Source organism: Procambarus clarkii, chromosome 79 (genome assembly GCF_040958095.1).
Source record: "Procambarus clarkii isolate CNS0578487 chromosome 79, FALCON_Pclarkii_2.0, whole genome shotgun sequence".
Classification (NCBI taxonomy): domain Eukaryota; kingdom Metazoa; phylum Arthropoda; class Malacostraca; order Decapoda; family Cambaridae; genus Procambarus; species Procambarus clarkii.
The window spans coordinates 9002340-9027913 of record NC_091228.1 but is presented as its reverse complement, the minus strand read 5'-3'; the positions used below and the strand labels follow the sequence as shown (position 1 = coordinate 9027913).

The 25574-nt window shown below is 40.3% G+C and overlaps 1 protein-coding gene and 1 long non-coding RNA gene across 2 annotated transcripts in view; both read left to right on the top strand.

Annotated features, from left to right (window-relative positions):
• Positions 1-25574, top strand: part of LOC123764584 (murinoglobulin-1-like) — a 111308-nt gene that overhangs the window by 9364 nt on the left and 76370 nt on the right. Inside the window, 2 exon segments of the mRNA XM_069314656.1 lie at positions 9774-9870; positions 13181-13280. Of these exon segments, the coding sequence (XP_069170757.1) occupies positions 9774-9870; positions 13181-13280 (197 nt within the window).
• The window catches only part of LOC138357582 (uncharacterized), a 15612-nt gene continuing 12660 nt past the window's right edge, over positions 22623-25574 (top strand). The window contains exons 1-2 of the long non-coding RNA XR_011225072.1: positions 22623-22793; positions 23001-23189. This is a non-coding gene — a long non-coding RNA (uncharacterized lncRNA). The remainder of the gene's footprint in view (positions 22794-23000; positions 23190-25574) is intronic.

Genomic DNA, 25574 nt, shown 5'->3' with positions numbered 1-25574 from the left:
AATATTGCATGGTATATATTGAAGGGTATATATTGCAGGGGTATATATTGCAGGGGTATATATTGCAGAGTATATATTGCAGGGTATATATTGCAGGGTATATATTGCAGGGTATATATTGCAGGGTATATATTGCAGGGGTATATATTACAGGGTATATATTGAAGGGTATATATATATATATATATATATATATATATATATATATATATATATATATATATATATATATATATATATATATATATTGTATATATATATATATATATATATGTCGTACCTAGTAGCCAGAACTCACTTTTCAGCCTACTATTCAAGGCCAGATTTGCCTAATAAGCCAAGTTTTCCTGAATTAATATATTTACTATAATTTTTTTCTTATGAAATGATAAAGCAACCCTTTTCTCTATGCATGAGGTCAATTTTTTTTTATTGCAGTTAAAATTAACGTAGATATATGACCGAACCTAACCAACCCTACCTAACCTAACCTAACCTATATTTATAGGTAAGGTTAGGTTAGGTAGCCAAAAAAAGCTAGGTTAGGTTAGGTTAGGTAGGTTAGGTAGACGAAAAAACATTAATTCATGAAAACTTGGCTTATTAGGCAAATCGGGCCTTGAATAGTAGGCTGAGAAGTGCGTTCTGGCTATTAGGTACGACATATATATATATATATATATATATATATATATATATATATATATATATATATATATATATATATATATATATATATATATATATATATACATATATATATATATATATATACATTTGAGTGAGGTGGATGGGGTGAGGTGGCATTAATAGGGTATTAATTTAAATCAACACAAGACAGAACAAGAGGTGGCATTAATAGGGTATTAATTTCATCAACACAAGACAGAACACGAAACAATGGGTATTGAATAGAAGTGTTTGTAGAAAGCCTATTGGTCCATATTTCTTGATGCTTCTATATTGGAGCGGAGTCTTGAGGTGGGTAGAATATAGTTGTGCATTAATTGGCTGTTGATTGCTGGTGTTGACTTCTTGATGTGTAGTGCCTCGCAAACGTCAAGCCGCCTGCTATCGCTGTATCTATCGATGATTTCTGTGTTGTTTACTAGGATTTCTCTGGCGATGGTTTTGTTGTGGGAAGAGATTATATGTTCCTTAATGGAGCCCTGTTGCTTATGCATCGTTAAACGCCTAGAAAGAGATGTTGTTGTCTTGCCTATATACTGGGTTTTTTGGAGCTTACAGTCGCCAAGAGGGCATTTGAAGGCATAGACGACGTTAGTCTCCTTTAAAGCGTTCTGTTTTGTGTCTGGAGAGTTTCTCATGAGTAGGCTGGCCGTTTTTCTGGTTTTATAGTAAATCGTCAGTTGTATCCTCTGATTTTTGTCTGTAGGGATAACGTTTCTATTAACAATATCTTTCAGGACCCTTTCCTCCGTTTTATGAGCTGTGGAAAAGAAGTTCCTGTAAAATAGTCTAATAGGGGGTATAGGTGTTTTGTTAGTTGTCTCTTCAGAGGTTGCATGGCTTTTCACTTTCCTTCTTATGATGTCTTCGACGAAACCATTGGAGAAGCCGTTCTTGACTAGGACCTGCCTTACCCTACAGAGTTCTTCTTCGACTTGCTTCCATTCTGAGCTGTGGCTGAGAGCACGGTCGACATATGCGTTAACAACACTCCTCTTGTACCTGTCTGGGCAGTCGCTGTTGGCATTAAGGCACATTCCTATGTTCGTTATCCCTACAGACAAAAATCAGAGGATACAACTGACGATTTACTATAAAACCAGAAAAACTGCCAGCCTACTCATGAGAAACTCTCCAGACACAAAACAGAACGCTTTAAAAGAGACTAACGTCGTCTATGCCTTCAAATGCCCTCTTGGGGACTGTAAGCTCCAAAAAACCCAGTATATAGGCAAGACAACAACATCTCTTTCTAGGCGTTTAACGATGCATAAGTAACATATATTCTACCCACCTCAAGACTCCGCTCCAATATAGAAGCATCAAGAAATATGGACCAATAGGCTTTCTACAAACACTTCTATTCAATACCCATTGTTTCGTGTTCTGTCTTGTGTTGATGAAATTAATATATATATATATATATATATATATATATATATATATATATATATATATATATATATATATATATATATATATATATGTCGTACCTAGTAGCCAGAACGCACTTCTCAGCCTACTATGCAAGGCCCGATTTGCCTAATAAGCCAAGTTTTCCTGAATTAATATATTTTCTCTAATTTTTTTCTTATGAAATGATAAAGCTACCCATTTCATTATGTATGAGGTCAATTTTGTTTTATTGTAGTTAAAATTAACGTAGATATATGACCAAACCTAACCAACCCTACCTAACCTAACCTAACCTATCTTTATAGGTTAGGTTGGGTTAGGTAGCCGAAAAAGGTAGGTTAGGTTAGGTTAGGTAGGTTAGGTAGTCGAAAAAACATTAATTCATGAAAACTTGGCTTATTAGGCAAATCGGGCCTTGCATAGTAGGCTTAAAAGTGCGTTCTGGCTACTAGGATATATATATATATATATATATATATATATATATATATGCCGTACCTAGTAGCCAGAACACACTTCTCAGCCTACTATGCAAGGCCCGATTTGCCTAATAAGCCAAGTTTTCATGAATTAATTGTTTTTCGACTACCTAACCTAACCAAACCTAACTTTTTCGGCTACCTAACCTAACCTAACCTATAAAGATAGGTTAGGTTAGGTTAGGTAGGGTTGGTTAGGTTCTGTCATATATCTACGTTAATTTTAACTCCAATTAAAAAAAATTGACCTCATACATAATGAAATGTTTAGGTTTATCATTTCATAAGAAAAAAATTAGAGAAAATATATTAATTCAGGAAAACTTGGCTTTTTAGGCAAATCGGGCCTTGCATAGTAGGCCGAGAAGTGCCTTCTGGCTACTAGGTACGACATATATATATATATTTCAAGATGAATAGGAAAACCAGGGATATACTGAACATCTTGTTTCAGATTCTTTACTTTAAAATGCATAACGTTTCGAATACTTCTCGTATTCATCATCAGATCTAAAAGAAAAAACAGAAATGACAATCAAATAACTGGCAAACAAAGAACTCATACTGAATATAATTGCCTATCAGAGAAAGGAAAATGCTTAAAAAACATAACACTTAAGCGCACTAAAAGTGATCAATACAAATAAAACTTATTAACTGTCACATATATTAAAGCTAATTTAAAAATCCATTAAACTACAAGATGAATTTTATAACTACTAAAACAAACCATTCTATTAAACTTACGTGAAGTGATCAGAAGTGAAACTTGATACCTAACAATCGATACTAAACACTATAACAAATATTTATATAATGACTACAAATCTACAAAAAATGTATGTAAAATACAAACAGAATAAACGACAATTATAAAGTACTAACCAAAATCTTATAAAAAACTCAAATATTAAATTAAATTAAATACCAAAAAATGTATTATATATCCTAAATAAAAGATTATATTAATGTACAATGTCAAGACTTGAAATAAGTAAGAAAGGGCAAAGACATGGTAAACTAAACAAAATTATAATAAAATTAAACTACCAAAATGAACTATAAATCAAATTACAGGGCCTACTGTGCACTATACAGTGTACAATTGAACAGCTGAAAGGTTGCTATTTAACAGAGGCCGCAGCTCCTTTATATATAAGGATTCCATTACTCTCAAATCTGACTGGCCATTCATACAAGTGTCCAGAATTTTAAAATCAGATTCCAGCAGAGAATGATCAAACTCATAACAATGGTTTCTAATCTCCGAAAATGCTGGTTTAGACAATGGTAATCCAGTCCTAAAAGATAATCCCCGGTGCTCAAGTATCCTAATCTTAAAGTTCCGAATGGAACTCCCGATATATCCAGCATTACAGCTGGAACAATTATACATATATACGACATTTGAGCACAAGGGGGTAGGCACTTTATCTTTAAATTTAAAATAAGAGCCTATGGTATTTGTGTTGACAAAAATAAATCTAAAGTCTACTTGAGGATAACACTGCTGCAACAGTCTCCTCAAACGACTCCTTACAGAAAAGCTAATAGTGCCACAAAATGGTAATTTAATATATTTAAGATCCCTTTCCACTGTAGTATTCATACACGATGGGTGAAACTTCTTATTTAAGAAATTCCTTATGAAGGTATAAACCATAAGCACAGGATAACCATTATTTGAAAAAAATTTCACAAGAAAATTAATTTCTTGATCAAAGTTATTCCAATTAGAACATAAAACAAAGGCCCTATTCAGTAGAGTGTTAATTTCATTTTTCTTAAAAATATCAGGAACAAAAGAATTAAAATTTAAACCTAAACCGGTAAAGGTTGGTTTCCTAAAAACATTACTGTTGAACCCATTAAGGTTATTCACTTTTACATCAAGAAACGACAATGAATTATCAACTTCACACTCTGCAGTAAAACGTATATTACTATGTTGTGCATTAAGATACTCTCTAAATCTCTCAATATGACATTGGTCCTTAAATAACAAAAATGTGTCAACAATACCCATTGTTTCATGTTCTGGCTTGTGTTGATGAAATTAATACCTTATTAAATACCACCTCACCCCATCCACCTCACTCAAATGTAGATATAAACAAAATCGGAGATGTGTAAGTTCTATTCAGTTGTGTATGTGTTAACTAAAGTCTTTGAAAATGTAATAAGTTTTACGAAACGCGCTCAAGTGTCCCGTCAGACTAGAAATAAAAATGAATTTTGGAGAATTGATTTTTGAATTACCTCCAACAGTGAGAAGAAATGTACGAAAGATTGAGAAAATTCGTGTTAGAATTATTAATCTTACTTTTTCGGTCATATTTAATAATATATGTCTACAGGAAAGACTGCTACCAAAATATACTAATATTAAAACGCACGACCCAGCAGCAAGGAATCAAGCCTTCACGATAAAATATCGCCAGGATCTGATTCGTGATCAGATATACAAGGCAGAGAATGAAATCAAAGACAACAAAACGCAACTACTTCATGCTACGAACGAGTGGAGAAATAGCAACATCGACGAAAGTATCCGTACCCGCATTGAACAACACCTCGACATCCTCACAGACCGACATCACCTCAGCACTGAAACGAGGATTATCAAGAAACTAACATCGTTATATGGAGGACCTATGGCAATTCCACGACCAAGAGATGGCTTCCTGAACCTTGCAGGAATTAACCTCACTGAGGACCAAGTCACTCTCCTAAATCTGGGCATAAACTGTCACGTTATGTCCAGACCGAGTGAGATGGCCCGAAAAGTGGAGTTGGAAATTCTGTTGGACGACATATTCGACCTCGAGACACAAAAGAAGGTCACTACCAAAGATACCTTACAAGCAGAACTTATTACGGAAGGAGGAAAGAATCGAGGCAATTACAGAAGCACCATACTGTCCCCTGCGCTCAAAGCGGCAGCCAAAAGCCTTCGTGAGAACAAGGAGATAGTTGTCAGGAGAGGTGACAAGTCGCCAATATACGTCATTCTTAAAAAAGACGAATATCTGGCGAAAATGAACCTCATACTCTCTGACCAAACTAAATTCCAAAGGGTAACGAAGGACACTACAGCCGAATTGAAAGCAAAGGTCAACAAACTAATCGAAACTGTGAACGCCAAGAAATCAGGACTCCACCTGCCAAAGATTATTGGGGAATATAAACCTGGATATGCGTATGGAAATGTCAAGACACACAAGCCTGGAAACCCACTTCGGCCAATCATTAGCCAGATACCCACACCCACGTACAGACTAGCGAAGCGACTCAACGGCCTGCTGACTCCTTATGTCCCTTGCGCCTTCAGCCTGAAGTCGCCAAAGGAATTTGTTGACTTACTGCGGGGCACACGGGGCACAGGAATAAGAGCCTCGTTGGACGTAGAATCGCTGTTCACTAACGTACCAGTGGACGAGACAATCGGGATGATAGCCGACAGAGTGTACCGTGATCCAGCCTGTACTCCTCTTGACATACCAGAAAATATCCTAAGGAAACTACTCCAAGCTTGTACTAAAGAGGCACCCTTCTTGAGCCCGGATGGGCACATGTATAAGCAAGTAGATGGGGTCGCCATGGGTTCTCCCCTAGGTGTCCTGTTTGCAAACTTCTACATGGGTACCATCGAGCAAAAAGTCTTAGTCGACATGAACTTGAAACCGGCCATATACTGCAGGTATGTTGACGACATTTTTACACAGGTACCTGATGTCAGACATCTGCAGGAGTTGAAGGAGGCATTTGAGCGGAGTTCCGTGCTGCGTTTCACTTACGAGATGGAAAAGGATGGGAAGCTGCCCTTTCTAGATGTAATAGTCATGGAAAAGAGCGGAGGTTTCCACACTGCAGTCTACACTAAGGAAACGAACATAGGAATGTGCCTAAATGCCAAAAGCGACTGCCCAGATAGGTACAAGAGGAGTGTTGTTAACGCATATGTCGACCGTGCTCTCAGCCACAGCTCAGAATGGAAGCAAGTCGACGAAGAACTCTGTAGGGTAAGGCAGGTCCTAGTCAACAACGGCTTCTCCAATGGTTTCATCGAAGACATCATAAGAAGGAAAGTGAAACGCCATGCAACCTCTGAAGAGACAACCAACACAACACCTATACCCCCTATTAGACTATTTTACAGGAACTTCTTTTCCACAGCTCATAAAACGGAGGAAAGGGTCCTGAAAGATATTGTTAATAGAAACGTTATCCCTACAGACAAAAATCAGAGGATACAACTGACGATTTACTATAAAACCAGAAAAACGGCCAGCCTACTCATGAGAAACTCTCCAGACACAAAACAGAACGCTTTAAAAGAGACTAACGTCGTCTATGCCTTCAAATGCCCTCTTGGGGACTGTAAGCTCCAAAAAACCCAGTATATAGGCAAGACAACAACATCTCTTTCTAGGCGTTTAATGATGCATAAGCAACAGGGCTCCATTAAGGAACATATAATCTCTTCCCACAACCAAACCATCGCCAGAGAAATCATAGTAAGCAACACAGAAATCATCGATAGATACAGCGATAGCAGGCGGCTTGACGTTTGCGAGGCATTACACATCAAGAAGTCAACACCAGCAATCAACAGCCAATTAATGCACAACTATATTCTACCCACCTCAAGACTCCGCTCCAATATAGAAGCATCAAGAAATATGGACCAATAGGCTTTCTACAATCACTTCTATTCAATACCCATTGTTTCATGTTCTGGCTTGTGTTGATGAAATTAATACCTTATTAAATACCACCTCACCCCATCCTCCTCACTCAAATGTAGATATAAACAAAATCGGAGATGTGTAAGTTCTATTCAGTTGTGTATGTGTTAACTAAAGTCTTTGAAAAAGTAATAAGTTTTACGAAACGCGCTCAAGTGTCGCGTCAGACTAGAAATAAAAATGAATTTTGGAGAATTGATTTTTGAATTACCTCCTACAGTGGAAAGAAATGTACGAAAGATTGAGAAAATTCGTGATAGAATTATTAATCTTACTTTTTCGGTCATATTTAATAATAAATATATATATAATAAATATATATATATTAATAATAAATAATAATAAATAAATATATATTAATAATATATATATATATATATATATATATACATATATATATATATATATTTATTATTAATATATATTTATTTATTATTATTTATTATTAATATATATATATATTTATTATATATATATTTATTATTAAATATGACCGAAAAAGTAAGATTAATAATTCTAACACGAATTTTCTCAATCTTTCGTACATTTCTTTCCACTGTAGGAGGTAATTCAAAAATCAATTCTCCAAAATTCATTTTTATTTCTAGTCTGACGCGACACTTGAGCGCGTTTCGTAAAACTTATTACTTTTTCAAAGACTTTAGTTAACACATACACAACTGAATATATATATATATATATATATATATATATATATATATATATATATATATATATATATATATATATATATATATATATATATATATATATATATGACTGAAAACTCACACCCCAGAAGTGACTCGAACCCATACTGCAAGGAGCAACGCAACTGGTATGTACAGGGACGCCTTAATCCGTCCCTGAGTTTTCAGTCGCATATAGTCCTGGGGACCATTCAGGCTTGTTTGCATTTGTGTTCCTCACGTGTGCCCCAAAGAATGAGGTGATTTGATAAAATGCTATGCCCAAGATTACCATCCGAGTGCCGGAGGGGGAGTGGTTCAAATAGCTTCGGCTATCACTTCCTTAGTCCGGTCGTGATGGACAAGCGGATTAAGGCGTCCCTGTACATACCAGTTGCGTTGCTCTTGGCAGTATGGGTTCGAGTCACTTCTGGGTTGTGAGTTTTCAGTCGCATATAGTCCTGGGGACCATTCAGGCTTGTTTGCATTTGTGTTCCTCACGTGTGCCCCAAAGAATGAGGTGATTTGATAAAATGCTATGCCCAAGATTACCATCCGAGTGCCGGCGGGGGAGTTGTTCAAATAGCTTCGGCTATCACTTCCTTAGTCCGGTCGTGATGGTCAAGCGGATTAAGGCGTCCCTGTACATACCAGTTGCGTTGCTCCTGGCAGTATGGGTTCGAGTCACTTCTGGGGTGTGAGTTTTCAGTCGCATATAGTCCTGGGGACCATTCAGGCTTGTTTGCATTTGTGTTCCTCACGTGTGCCCCAAAGAATGAGGTGATTTGATAAAATGCTATGCCCAAGATTACCATCCGAGTGCCGGCGGGGGAGTGGTTCAAATAGCTTCGGCTATCACTTCCTTTTTCCGGTCGTGATGGTCAAGCGGATTAAGGCGTCCCTGTACATACCAGTTGCGTTGCTCCTGGCAGTATGGGTTCGAGTCACTTCTGGGGTGTGAGTTTTCAGTCGCATATAGTCCTGGGGACCATTCAGGCTTGTTTGCATATATAAATATATATATATATATATATATATATATATATATATATATATATATATATATATATATATATATATATATATACATATATATATATATATATATATATATATATATATATATATATATATATATATATATATATATATATATATATATATATATATATATATATATTGCAGGGTATATATTGCAGGGTATTTATTGCAGGGTATGTACCCTATATTGCAGGGTATATATTGCAGGGTATATATTGCAGGGTATTTATTGCAGGGTATTTATTGCAGGGTATTTATTGCAGGGTATATTGTGCAGGGTATGTACCCTATATTGCAAGGTATATATATTGCCGGGTATATGTATATTGCAGGGAATATTTTGAAGGGTATATATAAATGGTAGAAATACGTTTAGTGCACTAATGGTGCTCACTGATGTCCGTGCAAAACGACATCACGCTATGCACGTGTCCGTGAGAGCCTCCTGGAACGTGTTTGTTTACTGTTGTGCACGTGTCCGTGAGAGCCTCCTGGTGCGTGTCTGTTTACTGTTTTGCACGTGTCCGTGAGAGCCTCCTGGTGCGTGTCTGTTTACTGTTGTGCACGTGTCCGTAAGAGCCTCCTGGTGCGTGACTGTTTACTGTTGTGCACGTGTCCGTGAGAGTCTCCTGGTGCGTGTCTGTTTACTGTTGTGCACGTGTCCGTGAGACCTTCCTGGTGCGTGTCTAACCTGTCATGGTTGTTTACAGCTACACCTTCGGACAACCGGTTAAGGGCAACCTGTCACTGACTCTGGACAACACCCAGAGAAGGAAGTGCAAGTTGGACGTCACCAACAACGTTACGGTGAGTACCTCAGTGTTACGGTGAGTACCTCAGTGTTGCGGTGAGTAACTCAGTGTTACCGTGAGTACCTCAGTGTTACGGTGAGTACCTCAGTGTTACTGTGAGTACCTCAGTGTTGCGGTGAGTAACTCAGTGTTACCGTGAGTACCTCAGTGTTATGGTGAGTAACTCAGTGTTACCGTGAGTACCTCAGTGTTACTGTGAGTACCTCAGTGTTACTGTGAGTACCTCAGTGCTACTGTGAGTACCTCAGTGTTACCGTGAGTACCTCAGTGTTACCGTGAGTACCTCAGTGTTACCGTGAGTACCTCAGTGTTACTGTGAGTACCTAAGTGTTACTGTGAGTACCTCAGTGTTACCGTGAGTACCTCAGTGTTATGGTGAGTAACTCAGTGTTACCGTGAGTACCTCAGTGTTACTGTGAGTACCTCAGTGTTACGGTGAGTACCGCAGTGTTACGGTGAGTACCTCAGTGTTACCGTGAGTACCTCAGTGTTACTGTGAGTACCTCAGTGTTACTGTGAGTACCTCAGTGTTACGGTGAGTACCTCAGTGTTACGGTGAGTACCTCAGTGTTACTGTGAGTACCTCAGTGTTACGGTGAGTACCTCAGTGTTACTGTGAGTACCTCAGTGTTACCGTGAGTACCTCAGTGTTACCGTGAGTACCTCAGTGTTACCGTGAGTACCTCAGTGTTACTGTGAGTACCTCAGTGTTACGGTGAGTACCTCAGTGTTACGGTGAGTACCTCAGTGTTACTGTGAGTACCACAGTGTTACTGTGAGTACCTCAGTGTTACTGTGAGTACCTCAGTGTTACCGTGAGTACCTCAGTGTTACTGTGGTACCCCAGTGTTACCGTGAGTACCTCAGTGTTACGATGAGTACCTCAGTGTTACGGTGAGTACCTCAGTGTTACTGTGAGTACCTCAGTGTTACTGTGAGTACTCTGTAGAAAGAACTCTATCAACATCAGAGGCCCGAGACTGTTCAACACGCTTCCACTACACATAAGGGGCATAACTGGCAAACCCCTCACAGTGTTCAAGAGAGAACTGGATAAGCACCTCCAAAGGATACCTGATCAACCAGGCTGTGACTCATACGTCAGGCTGCGAGCAGCCGCGTCTAACAGCCTGGTTGATCAGTCCAGCAACCAGGAGGCCTGGTCGACGACCGGGCCGCGGGGACACTAAGCCCCGGAAGCACCTCAAGGTAGCCTCAAGGTGAGTACCTCATTGTTACTGTGAGTACCTCAGTGTTACTGTGAGTACCTCAGTGTTACTGTGAGTACCTCAGTGTTACGGTGAGTACCTCAGTGTTACTGTGAGTACCTCAGTGTTACTGTGAGTACCTCAGTGTTACCGTGAGTACCTCGGTGTTACTGTGAGTACCTCAGTGTTACCGTGAGTAACTCAGTGTTACTGTGAGTACCTCAGTGTTACCGTGAGTACCTCAGTGTTACGGTGAATACCTCAGTGTTACGGTGAGTATCTCAGTGTTACCGTGAGTACCTCAGTGTTACTGTGAGTACCTCAGTGTTACTGTGAGTACCTCAGTGTTACTGTGACTACCTCAGTGTTACCGTGAGTACCTCAGTGTTACTGTGAGCACCTCAGTGTTACTGGGAGTACCTCAGTGTTACCGTGAGTACCTCATTGTTACTGTGAGTACCTCAGTGATACTGTGAGTACCTCAGTGTTACTGGGAGTACCTCAGTGTTACTGTGAGTACCTCAGTGTTACTTTGAATACCTCAGTGTTACTGTGAGTACCTCAGTGTTACTGTGAGTACCTCAGTGTTACTGTGAGTACTTCAGTGTTACTGTGAGCACCTCAGTGTTACTGTGAATACCTCAGTGTTACGGTGAGTACCTCAGTGTTACTGTGAGTACCTCAGTGTTACTGTGAGTACCTCAGTGTTACTGTGAGTACCTCAGTGTTACTGTGAGTACCTCAGTGTTACTGTGAGTACCTCAGTGTTACTGTGAGTACCTCAGTGTTACTGTGAGTACCTCAGTGTTACTGTGAGTACCTCAGTGTTACTGTGAGTACCTCAGTGTTACGGTGAGTACCTCAGTGTTACTGTGAGTACCTCAGTGTTACGGTGAGTACCTCAGTGTTACAGTGAGTACCTCAGTGTTACTGTGATTTCCACACAATTGGTCTCCTTCAAGTATTCTTAATCCTTTGAAAAAGTTGAAGATTTTACATAAACTAATGGGTTACATAAACTATTGGGTGACAAACTAATGGGTTAAGTAAACTAATGGTTTACATTAACTAATGGTTTATATAAACTATTGGGTTTACATAAAGTAATGGGTTACATAAGCTAAACTAACGGGGTTACATAAACTAATGGTTTACGTAAACTAATGGGATACATAAACTGATGGGTTTATATAAACTAATGGGTTACAAAAACTAATGGGTTTCATAGACTAATGGGCTATGTAAATTAATGTGTTACATAAACTAATGGTTTACATAAACTAATGGGTTACATATACTAATGGGCTATGTAAACTAATGGGTTACATAAACTAATAGTTTACATAAACTAATAGGTTACATGTAGTAATGGGTTATGTAAAATAATGTGTTTATGTAAACTAATGGGTTACATAAACTAATGGGTTTACATAAACTAATGGATTATATAAACTAATGTGTTACAGAATATAATGGGTTCACATAAACTATTAGGTTTATATAAACTAATGGGTTACGTAAACTAATGGGTTACATAAACTAATATGTTTACATAAACTAATGGGTTACATAAACTAATGGGTTACAGAAACAAATGGGTTCACATAAACTAATGGGCTACATAAACTTATGGGTTTATGTAAACTAATGGGTTACATAAACTAATGGGGTTTACATAAACTAATGGGATACATAAACTAATGGGATAAAGAAACAAATGGGTTCACATATACTAATGGGTTACATAAACTTATGGGTTTATATAAACTAATGAGTTACATAAACTAATGGGTTACATAAACTAATAGGTTACATAAACTAATGGGTTCGTAAACTAATGGGTTATATAAACTAATTGGTTGTGTAAAGTAATGGGTTACATAAACTAATAGGTTACATAAACTAAAGAGTTACGTAAACTAATGGGTTACATAAGCTAATGGGTTACATAAACTAATGGGTTACATAAACTAATGGGTTACATAAACTAATGGGTTATGCAAACTAATGGGTTACGTAAATTAATGGGGTATACTGTCATAAGTGGTGTATTCCTCCAGACACCGACACAATATACATGAGAGGTTCTCATTGCAGATCTCCGGGTGTAAGGAAGTGGAGGTGCAGGCATCGGAGCTGAGGATCATTCACTGCAACGTGTACAGTTTCAAGGCATCGGCCATCGTCACTGAGGAAGGTACTGGAGTAGGAATTAAAAAGGACGCCTCAGTCTCCATCACCCGCAACGCCGTGACCTTCAAAACTATCTACAAAGACGCTTACATGAAGCCGAACCTTCCTTACTCCCTCAAGGTTGGTAATTATAATTGTAAAAATGTGTTAGAACAAATTTATGTTCATGTTTTATTATTCACTAAATATTGTCGATTTGGCTTGCTGTGCAACACATTTTATAGTTCATTGATTTCCATCTTCTGGGCGTTCAACACCGCCTATTGTTGCTACTGGTGGATGGACACGACAAGACTGTTGCTACTGGGGGATGGACACGACAAGACTGTTGCTACTGGGGGATGGACACGACAAGACTGTTACTACTGGGAGATGGGCACGACAAGACTGATGCTATTGGGAGATGAACACGACAAGACTGTTGCTACTGGGAGATGGACACAACAAGACTGTTGCTACTGGGAGATGGACACGACTAGACTGTTGGACGTGTCACCTGTGTGTGTAAATGTGATCACACACGTGTATAACAAAAAAACTCGTTTACGTCATTATTTACAGTTTTTAACCCGAAACTATTATAACCCTAAACTATTAACTCCGCCAGAAAAAATAATAGACTGAAACTTTAATACTAACCAGTTAATGAAATGACTCAGCAATCGATAAATAATAGCTGTTAATATTACTGTACATCAACTTAAACACAATAAATATAGATAATTAAATAATTCAGTTATCAAGTACCAAAAGAATATTAAGAAATGTTGACACAGGGATAACATTGGGATGACGAATATCAGTACGTAGTGTGAACATATACACGACATACAGTATCACCTAATCCAGAACGACAACGTTTGAGATCAGTTTGACAGCACGTCAGTCCGGCGCTGGGTGGTGTGGCGAGCAGGTCGCTTCTCTTTGCCTATCCAGTTGTTACTTGGCCGGTGTGGGGTTTGTTGACAACCCGGCATGATGTGCGGGCCTTGGTGTGGCTGCTGGCGTGACTTGAAAGTGGCCGTGTCGGCCTGCAGTATGGGGAAGCCTGTGCCACCTGTCTTCAGGCCTGGAATTTTCCAGTAATACTTCCTACCAAGCAGTAGAATTGGTGATTTTGGACATGTTACGTGTTTATTTGGAGGCTGTGTGTGGTGTGTAGCTGGTTGCTGGGGGACGTGCGATTGTGAAGTTTGGCTCCTCAGTGGTTTACGGTGATCACGTCACGTGCTATGATGGGGACACTTTCCCTCTTCTTGGTAATGGTGGATCAGTGACTTTCTCTGATCGCTGACCTATGACAATGTATGTGGCAGTGCATGGGGCACCCTTCGAGTTCCTTGAGGACCTTCTACGTCGGTAATTTGCCCGTTTTTGGCGGGTTCTTCATGTGCGGATGAACGCCGTCCCCACCGGGAGGTAGAATCGGGTCCCATGTGGACCCACACTCTCACCATGTGCCTTAGGGATCAGATACTGTCCTCCATCATGCTGTTGCGTTTCCCTCTATGTTTGTTTCATACGGGCCAGCTCCAGATGTGTTTCAAGTGTGACCTACAGGGCCACCAGGCTGCAGGGTGTGAGGTCCACGGGGTCACCCCTATTAACCTCTTCTGGGAGGAGGATTCTCTCCCGTTGTCGACCTCGGACCCGTCAATGGGTGCTGGGATTTGTGTGTTGATTCCCTACTGTCTGCTGCTCCGGTGTCGGATCCTGCGGCTCGTCTGGGTGCAGATGTGGGTGTTGACGTGGAGGTTAGTGTGGCCCCGCCACGACCATCCCTGCCCCAGCTGCCTCACCCCGCCCCGTCTCAGCCGTATCTGCCTACTATGTTCCAGGATACGGTGTCTCCTGTCGGTCTGGCTGTCCGCGAGGGGTTGTCTCCTGCAGTGTGTGGTCCGGTGGCCCCGGTTGTTAAAGCTGTGGTTCTCGGGGGTCGTGCTTTACAAGCACACCTGCCGGAGAGTTCTGTTGTGGTGCAGGAAGATGGGAGTGATAACTCGAACGACCGGCGGCCTGTCTCGAAATGATCGAAGCGGGTTCAGAGTGTGTCTCCCCATCGTGGTGAGCCTTGGGAGGAGGTGGAGAAGTATGGTGCTCCGGCGTCCCCCTCCATCGGTGACGGGGCTGTGAGCGGCTCCGAGTTGCTTCCTGTGCCCCCACCTCCTGTGTCTACTGCGCTGTTGGATCCCCGCAGTGCGAAGTTTTCCCTGATGATCAGGATCTTGTCATGGTGCTGAGAAGGGATGTGCGCCAGGGGTCCTCGGCTCCTGTGCCCGGTGGCGGGGACGATGCCGTGCCTGCGTCCCCTGCGGTTCCCCCGGTCAGGGGGGGGGGAGCCTTGTCCCGGCTGCCGGGTACGTGATCCGTGAGGGACAGGTGTTGAGACTTTCTCGGGATGTCTGGTGCCTTCTTTTGATAATTACTTACTTACTTCGGGTTCAATTCATAGTGAACATAACACAACACTCCCTAGGAACTTGCTAGTTGACAATACAAAAATCCTGGAGTCGACCACTGACCTAAGACGACTACAAATCCTGGCAGCTATACTAAAATGAGAGAAAAAATCACTTATAAATATATTGAATAACTACTTCGCTTCCCTGGTAACACTTAGATGCAGAACTCACCTACATCACGGGGTAACTACCACATCTCTACCGGATTCTTACCGCCCACAGAGAGTACTAGTCCTATGCAACGCCTTACCCAATATATGATTGCCCCTTTTCCCTTACTCTTACCTTATTCCCCTATTCCTTACCCTACGTTTCATTGCCCCCATACACCTCCGACGCCACTGTTGCAGGCGGCAACAGTGGCGTCGAAGGAGATTACCTAAGGCTTCAATTCATCCCCTTACACATGTGTATTTAATCCGAAATTGCTCCTTGTTTATTAATTCCTTAAGATTGCTCTCCTTGGCACTGATGAAGAGAAAATAAGTTAGAAGCATAAAAAAACTAGCACTTTAACATTAACAACGCCAACATTGCGGTCATATTTAACCAAATATGCTTAAAGTAACGCCTGCTGCCCAAATATACAAACATTATCACATATTTGTGTACAATTATATGTGATCTTTAACCAGAGTCTTCCTCTTACTAACATAGCTGATAGGAAACAGCTGAGGTAAGGTGGCATATCGATCACACTCATAACTCGTGTACACTAATGGTACACACCTGCCTTATTGTCCAGGCTGGTTTTAAAAATTATTGGAAATCTTGTTTACAAATGTACCTCGTGTGTCTTGTCCCTCGATAAAATCCAGAGCGAATTTTATTTTCTTTACTTCAATCGTCTTGTTTTTTGTTTTGTTTTTGCACATTTGCATCATGAACAATATCCAGGAGTGTTTTACTGTTCAGCCCACAGGCGTGCAGAACAGTCTTCGAGACTTCGTGCCTTTTTCATACATACTTACATAGCAATCAGCCATTATTCACTGTTATTTTACCTAGGATAAGCATTAATTGTTAATTATGTTACGTTAAGATACAGATCATTGTGATAACTCAACAGGAGATGGTAATTATTGTATATACTTGATAACTCTTACTTCAAGTTCTGTGTCGATTTTCCTAGATACTTTGTGATCTTACTGACTCATCAAGTATCAACTTGTTTACAATTCCAAGGCCAAATAATCTATCGCGTGTAAAATATAAACTTAAAAAAATATATGGTGTTTAGCCATACAGCAGAACACTGTCCTGGCAACCTACAGTTTTCCAGGACTAAGCTAGTCATCAGGGATGCCAGTGACGGCATCTAAGATACTGTTAACTTAATAAAATTAATATGTAAAGTAGATTGTGATGGTCTCTTCACAATCGACTTGAGAATGGTCCAGGATGGACCGAAACGTCGTCGTCCCTTCACTTTCTAGTGTGGGGTTTGGTCAACATATTTCAACCACGTTATTGTGACTCCTCGTCTGCATAATATCTAAACCTCCAGAACTTCTTTAACATGTTGCAGGTGAGGGCTGAGAAGCCAGACGGCACTCCGGCAGGTGGTGTCCCCATGGAGGTGTGTGCAGCTGGTCGCTGCACCAACATGACCATAGCACCAGATGGTCTCTTCACAACAGTCTTGCCAGTCTACAACACCAACAGAGTTAACGTAAGTGTCTTCTTGACTTAATTATTATTATAACGTTTAGTCAGTAAACAATTATTATTATAACGTTTAGTCAGTAAACAATTATTATTATAACGTTTAGTCAGTAAACAATTATTATTATAACGTTTAGTCAATAAACAATTATTATTATAACGTTTAGTCAGTAAACAATTATTATTATAACGTTTAGTCAGTAAACAATTATTATTATAACGTTTAGTCAGTAAACAATTATTATTATAACGTTTAGTCAGTAAACAATTATTATTATAACGTTTAGTCAGTAAACAATTATTATTATAACATTTAGTAGTAAAGAATTATTATTATAACGTTTAGTCAGTAAACAATTATTATTATAACGTTTAGTCAGTAAACAATAATTATTATAACGTTTAGTCAGTAAACAATTATTATTATAGTTTCTAATATAAATTACAAGTGTTGTTCAGTTTCTCAACATAACTTTACAGTAAAAGTCTGAAGCACTTTTAACAACACTAAATTTTTGTTGACAGGTGAGCTTTACATCAAGAGGACGGAGGGTATTAGTGATTTTTTTTTTAGTTCAGATATGAAAGGAAGGCAGAACATAGTACTACTAGTTTGTTGTTGTTGTTAAAGATTTGCTACTCGGAACAAAACGTTCCAAGTAGCACGGGCTATGGTGAGCCCGTAGTGGACTGTACTACTAGTGTTGAAACAGGTTTAAGATGAAAGAAATTTCCTTTAGCTTGATAATAGGCAAAGTTGATAAAATGTAAAAGGTAACCAAGGCGAGAGAAAGACTTGTAAATAATAGAAATTTCAGAATAAAAAACTGAAGGTCACTGATGTGTTGGACGTGGAGGAAGAGAGACAAGGACACTTTTCTTGACAAAGTGGATGGTAGGAAATGAAGTAAATATATGTACCATTGTGCTTAAGATTGGGGCACACAGAAAGACAAACCGGACACAGAGCTGTGAACTTGAACGTCTAGGAAAGGAAGGATGGAATTGGATTACAATTATACTTAGAAATTTATAGGAGGAGCCAGATTGTTAAGAGAGGAGAGGAAATGCTAGAAAAAGACGGTTATGAGCCCATAGAACAAAACTGTCATCAACATAGCCAAACCAGGGAGAGGGACGAGTATCAACAGTGGGAAGAAGAGGTTCAAATACTCTGTATAGTGATTGGAGAGGAGCAAGAACAAGGGAGAGGACGGAACTCATAGTTTATAGGAAGACAAAGTAAAGCACGAAACAATGGGTACAAACTGGACGTTTAGATTCAGGAAAGGCCTGGGTAAATACAGGTTTGAGAATGGATTTGTTGATTTATAAAAGATATTACTTATAAATAAAATACAAGTAGGATCAATGAATATAAACATGAATGGACGAGTTGTGTAGCATAAATAAGAGCTGCCTCACATGGGACAACACGCCTTGCGCAGTCCCATATATTACTGTGTTCGCTAGTTCTGTGTTGACACATATTTGAATCTTGACTTCTGAGCTTGTGCTCGTTACCTCTGTGCCGGTGGTTCACGGTAGTTGTGTTGCCTCGTTACTTCTGTGCTGGTGGTTCACGGTAGTTGTGTTGCTCGTTACTTCTGTGCTGGTGGTTCACGGTAGTTGTGATGCTCGTTACTTCTGTGCTGGTGGTTCACGGTAGTTGTGTTGCTCGTTACCTCTGTGCTAGTGGTTCACGGTAGTTGTGTTGCCTCGTTACTTCTGTGCCGGTGGTTCACGGTAGTTGTGTTGCTCGTTACTTCTGTGCTGGTGGTTCACGGTAGTTGTGTTGCTCGTTACTTCTGTGCTGGTGGTTCACGGTAGTTGTGTTGCCTCGTTACTTCTGTGCTGGTGGTTCACGGTAGTTGTGTTGCTCGTTACCTCTGTGCTGGTGGTTCACGGTAGTTGTGTTGCTCGTTACTTCTGTGCTGGTGGTTCACGGTAGTTGTGTTGCCAAGTTACTTCTGTGCTGGTGGTTCACGGTAGTTGTGTTGCCTCGTTACTTCTGTGCTGGTGGTTCACGGTAGTTGTGTTGCCTCGTTACTTCTGTGCTGGTGGTTCACGGTAGTTGTGTTGCCTCGTTACTTCTGTGCTGGTGGTTCACGGTAGTTGTGTTGCTTCGTTACTTCTGTGCTGGTGGTTCACGGTAGTTGTGTTGCTCGTTACTTCGGTGCTGGTGGTTCACGGTAGTTGTGATGCTCGTTATCTACCCTATCAATCCCCTTCAGAATCTTGAATGTGGTGATCATGTCCCCCCTAACTCTTCTGTCTTCCAGCGAAATGAGGTTTAATTCCCGTAGTCTCTCCTCGTAGCTCATACCTCTCAGCTCGGGTACTAGTCTGGTGGCAAACCTTTGAACCTTTTCCAGTTTAGTCTTATCCTTGACTAGATATGGACTCCATGCTGGGGCTGCATACTCCAGGATTGGCCTGACATATGTGGTATACAATGTTCTGAATGATTCTTTACACAAGTTTCAGAATGCCGTTCGTATGTTGGCCAGCCTGGCATATGCCGCTGATGTTATCCGCTTGATATGTGCTGCAGGAGACAGGTCTGGCGTGATATCAACCCCCAAGGCTTTTTCCTTCTCTGACTCCTGAAGAATTTCCTCTCCCAGATGATACCTTGTATCTGGCCTCCTGCTCCCTACACCTATCTTCATTACATTACATTTGGTTACATACCTCTCAGCTAGGGTACTAGTCTGGTGGCAAACCTTTGAACCTTTTCCATTTTAGTCTTATGCTTGATTAGATATGGACTCCATGCTGGTGCCGCATACTCCAGGATTGGTCTGACATATGTGGTATAAAATGTTCTGAAAGATTCCTTACACAAGTTTCTAAAGGCCGTTCTTATGTTAGCCAACCTGGCATATGCTGCTGCTGTTATCCTCTTGATATGAGCATCAGGGGACAGGTCTCGCGTGATATCAACCCCCAGGTCTTTCTCTCTCTCGGAGTCTTGAAGTATTTCATCTCCCAAGTGATACCTTGTATCTGGTCTCCTGCTTCTTACCCCTATCTTCATTACATTACATTTGCTTGGATTAAACTCTAACAGCCATTTGTTCGACCATTCCTGCAGCTTGTCCAGGTCTTCTTGAAGCCTCAAGCTGTCCTCCTCTGTCTTAATCCTTCTCATAATTTTGGCGTCGTCAGCAAACATTGAGAGGAATGAGTCTATACCCTCCGGGAGATCATTTACGTGTATCAGAAACAGGATAGGTCCAAGTACAGAGCCCTGTGGGACTCCACTGGTGACTTCACGCCAGTCTGAGGTCTCACCCCTCACTGTGACGTTCAGGAGAGGAGGGATTATGCTCTTGAGTCAACACACCTGCGGTCATTTTTTTTTTGCCATAATATATCCTTATTTTATTTATATACCATGAATACTGAATGTGAAAATCAAACTATTGAAACTATTATGTGAAAATACACAGGTCGAAATTAGTAAAGTAGCGCTATAATACAGTCAGCAAAACACCGCCTGAAAGAAGAGTTACACCGCGTGTGTGGCCGCTGGTCTGGAGAGGTCCTCAACATGTTCCCTCCAGCCTTACATGGTCGTGTAGTGAGCACTCAACTGTGGCTTGTTGTAGGCGGCCACAACTGTAGCTTGTTGTAGGCGGACACAACTGTAGATTGTTGTAGGCGGACACAACTGTGGCTTGTTGTAGGTGGACACAACTGTGGCTTGTTGTAGGTGAACACAACTGTGGCTTGTTGTAGGTGGACACAACTGTGGCTTGTTGTAGGCGGACACAACTGTGGCTTGTTGTAGGCGGACACAACTGTGGCTTGTTGTAGGTGGACACAACTGTGGCTTGTTGTAGGCGGACACAACTGTGGCTTGTTGTAGGCGGACACAACTGTGGCTTGTTGTAGGCGGACACAACTGTGGCTTGTTGTAGGCGGACATAACTGTGGCTTGTTGTAGGCGGACACAACTGTAGCTGGTTGTAGGTGGACACAACTCTGGCTTGTTGTAGGCGGACACAACTGTGGCTTGTTGTAGGTGGACACAACTGTGGCTTGTTGTAGGTGGACACAACTGTGCCTTGTTGTAGGCGGACACAACTGTGGCTTGTTGTAGGCGGACACAACTGTGGCTTGTTGTAGGCGGACACAACTGTGGCTTGTTGTAGGCGGACATAACTGTGGCTTGTTGTAGGTGGACACAATTGTAACTTGTTGTAGGCGGACACAATTGTGGCTTGTTGTGGGCGGACACAACTGTGGCTTGTTGTAGGCGGACACAATTGTGGCTTGTTGTAGGAGAAAGGCCCTGGACTTTTATTGCAATAAATGAATAATAAATATACACTACACATGGTATACTAAATTATATACAACATACTGTGTATACAGGGAATACATATATTAGCCATACCGAATACATGGCTTTTAGTGTATAAATGTGCTACAAGATAAAACTAAATGCATTAACTAAAGAAATTAGATATACATATGCAGAAATATATATCTGCTAATGAGTAAAATTATCATTGATTCGTGAATTTTTTCTCATTTGCTTCAAAATCAATATAGTTGCAACAGTACGTACCACAATGAGTCCGCCAGACTCAACAGATGTGTAAAGTTTGATAATAATCAGCCCATATCTGCCTCTCCTATTAGTGGGGAAAAGTTTCAAGTTTATTTAATTAAAAGTGAGTTTTTGAAACTTTGAAACGAATAATCGGTTACAATTTAAATGTTTCAAAATTTTAAGTCAACATTTATTTGTGCACGTTTCGTTTTTAAAGATGCAATTTTATTTTATTTGTAATTAATTTTTAAGGCTACACTGCTAAAATTTTGTCCCACGTCTTAGAATTGTGTATTTACTTACCTAAAATGTGAAAAATACTGACATTTTTATTTCATGTTCAGAAGAAAAGTCTGGAAAGGACCCTGAGTGTGAACAGCTTGCAGGCCGAGCTCAACGCCAATACTGCTATCAATGTATGACAACTAAATAGCTAATTCAATATACTGGGATGCTGCGTGCTAGATAATCATCTTCCCGTCCCAAATATGACCAGCTATTGGGTCTGTAACACTGTTGGTAGAATGTGTAACCTGGAATGATGGCATTAACCTTATTTTCTCCCCTCCGTTAATAACTCTAAAACAATAATATGTTCCAGGTTTGGTATGCCATATGAAGAGGGGCACTAAGACTGATAATGTTTTGCAGGTGTTGGTGTGGTATACCCGTCAAGATGGGGAGGTTGTGGCGGACTCGAGGGAGCTGGAGGTGGACAAGTGCCTCAGTAACACCGTAAACCTCACTTGGTCAGCTTCTCGCGTACAACCTGGGGAACAAGCCTCTCTGTCCCTCTCCTCAGAGCCAGACTCTGTGTGTAGCCTGGGTAAGTAAAGCACGCCAAGGCTGACTTAGACCTGCTTGAGGGAAACATGTGCTGAGAAAATCTGATGCTCATTCAAGCAAAACAAGCAAATTTTGTTATTATTCTAGTACAGTAAGAAAATTCTATTCTTATTTTACCATACCATATATTTATATGCATATGCCAGCCCAGACACTAACATAAAGCTTTATTATTTCCTAAACCCAGGAGTGGTAGACAGAAGCACAGAGCTGCTGGCAGTAAACCCTGACCCCATTTCCCTGGAAGCAGTGTTCAACTTTGCTGGAAGTTTTGATGTGGGACGATGGCTCGGCTCTCAGATCGACGACTATAAATACTGTGAAAGAAAGAGGAGAGAAAGGATAGCGAGTGCGAAACCTGAAAGCTCTAATATAGGTTGGTTCAAATTTGTTATGGTTCAGTATAACAGTGTTGCCATGTTATGGTTCAGTATAACAGTGTTGCCATGTTATGGTTCAGTATAACAGTGTTGCCATGTTATGGTTCAGTATAACAGTGTTGCCATGTTATGGTTCAGTATAACAGTGTTGACATGTTATAGTTCAGTATAACAGTGTTACCATGTTATGGTTCAGTATAACAGTGTTGCCATGTTATGGTTCAGTATAACAGTGTTGCCATGTTATGGTTCAGTATAACAGTGTTGCCATGTTATGGTTCAGTATAACAGTGTTGACATGTTATAGTTCAGTAAAACAGTATTGACATGTTATGGTTCAGTATAACAATGTTACCATGTTATGGTTCAGTATAACAGCGTTGCCATGTTATGGTTCAGTATAACAGTGTTGACATGTTATGGTTCAGTATAACAGTGTTGCCATGTTATGGTTCAGTATAACAGTGTTGCCATGTTATGGTTCAGTATAACAGTGTTGCCATGTTATGGTTCAGTATAACAGTGTTGCCATGTTATGGGTCAGTATAACAGTGTTGACATGTTATGGTTCAGTATAACAGTGTTGCCATGGAGAAAGAAAGATGGACCCTTGACAAGCCGTCGGCTTTCTGGCCCCATCAAGACCACTTGAGATAGAAGCCCACGGATAAATTTAAGTAAATTTAATTCCTTTTAAAGTATACTAACAGACTAGTCTCAATATTTTTTTTACATTTTGCGGAATCATTTTATAATAATTTTATAAACCAAATAATCATTTATTATTTTCTTTTCTTAAAAAAGCTTTCTCAAATTAAGAAATTTGAGAAATTTCAAATTTTCTCAAATTAACACCATTGAACGAGAATATCTTCAGGTATCTTACAATAATGTTGCAATAATTAAATGTGTATTGTCTAACAAGAAGCTGATCCTTTGGAGGAGGTCGGTCGTAAGGTTAGTGCCAGTAATGCACCCTTTGTGTTACTAGAGGCGGTACCCAGCAGCACCCGGGTGGACCCCGTGCCTAGACCAGTAGCACTCCCTCACAGGTCTCCCACCACAACCCCCAAACACTCCAAATATCACCAATCACCGTCCAAAGTTGTGCGAGATTAACCTCAAGTCTATGGCTTCCATCCTTGGATAGACAAATACTTTCTCTTTCATATATAGCTAGGGTAACCCCTGGTCTCTGCTCAGCCCATCCTTCTAAAGTGAAAGTTCTTATGAACAAATCCACAAGGGCCGTGATGAGGATTCGAACTTTCGACTGGGATGATCCCAGACGCCGCCTTAGTCGACTAGGCCACGACACGGTCAAAAGAATTGCAACCGGGAATTCCATTGAATTCACACGGATCCTGCAGCCTCTCCGAGACGCAAATCAGGGTTTTACACAATTCCCCATGCAGTGATTGATGGATATATATTATTAATAGGAACGTTATCACCACAGACAAAAATCAGAAGACACAGTTTACATTTACAATGCACAAGCAACAGGGCTCCTTTAAGGAGCATATAATCTCCTCACACAACCAGACCATCACCAGAGAAATCTTTCAAGCAACACAGAAATTATAACAACAGGAGACTCGACATCAGCGAGGCACTGCACATCAAAAACTCAAACCCAGCAATCAACAGCCAGTTAACACATAAAAACATTCTACCTACTTCAAGACCCCGTAACCAACATAGTATAACAAGAAGATGGAACATGCAATAGACAATTATACCCATTGTGCCTTGATACAAATATACATACAAATTCAAGATACATATAGTAAATACACACACACACACACACACACACACACACACACACACACACACACACACACACACACACACACACACACACACACGCATACGCACAGCGTGGCGTCCACCTTTAGTCAAACACAAAACGAAGTTAGAAAAGGTTCAGAGGTATGCCACCAGGCTAGTCCCCAAGGAATGAGAGGAGAAAGAGAGTACACTGAGAGGAATGAGCTATGGGGAAAAATTACTGGCACTGAACCTCATGACACTGGAGGGCAGACGAGTTAGGGGAGACATGATCACGATCTACCAAATTCTCAGAGGAATTGACACAGTAGATAAAAATAAACTGTTTAGTATGGATTGTACATGAACAAGGGGACACAGGTAGAAACTGAGTACCCAAATTCGCCACAGGGATGTTCTAAAGAATTTTTTCAATGTCAGAGTAGTTAACAAATGGAATGCATTAGGCAGTGATGTGGTGGAGGCTGATTCCATACACAGTTTCAAATTTTGATATGATAGAGCCCAATAGACATGACAAGGTAGGAGAGAGCGATAGCAGCAGAAGCAAGGAAAAAGTGCAAGGCGAGAGGAGAAAACCAGGAAAT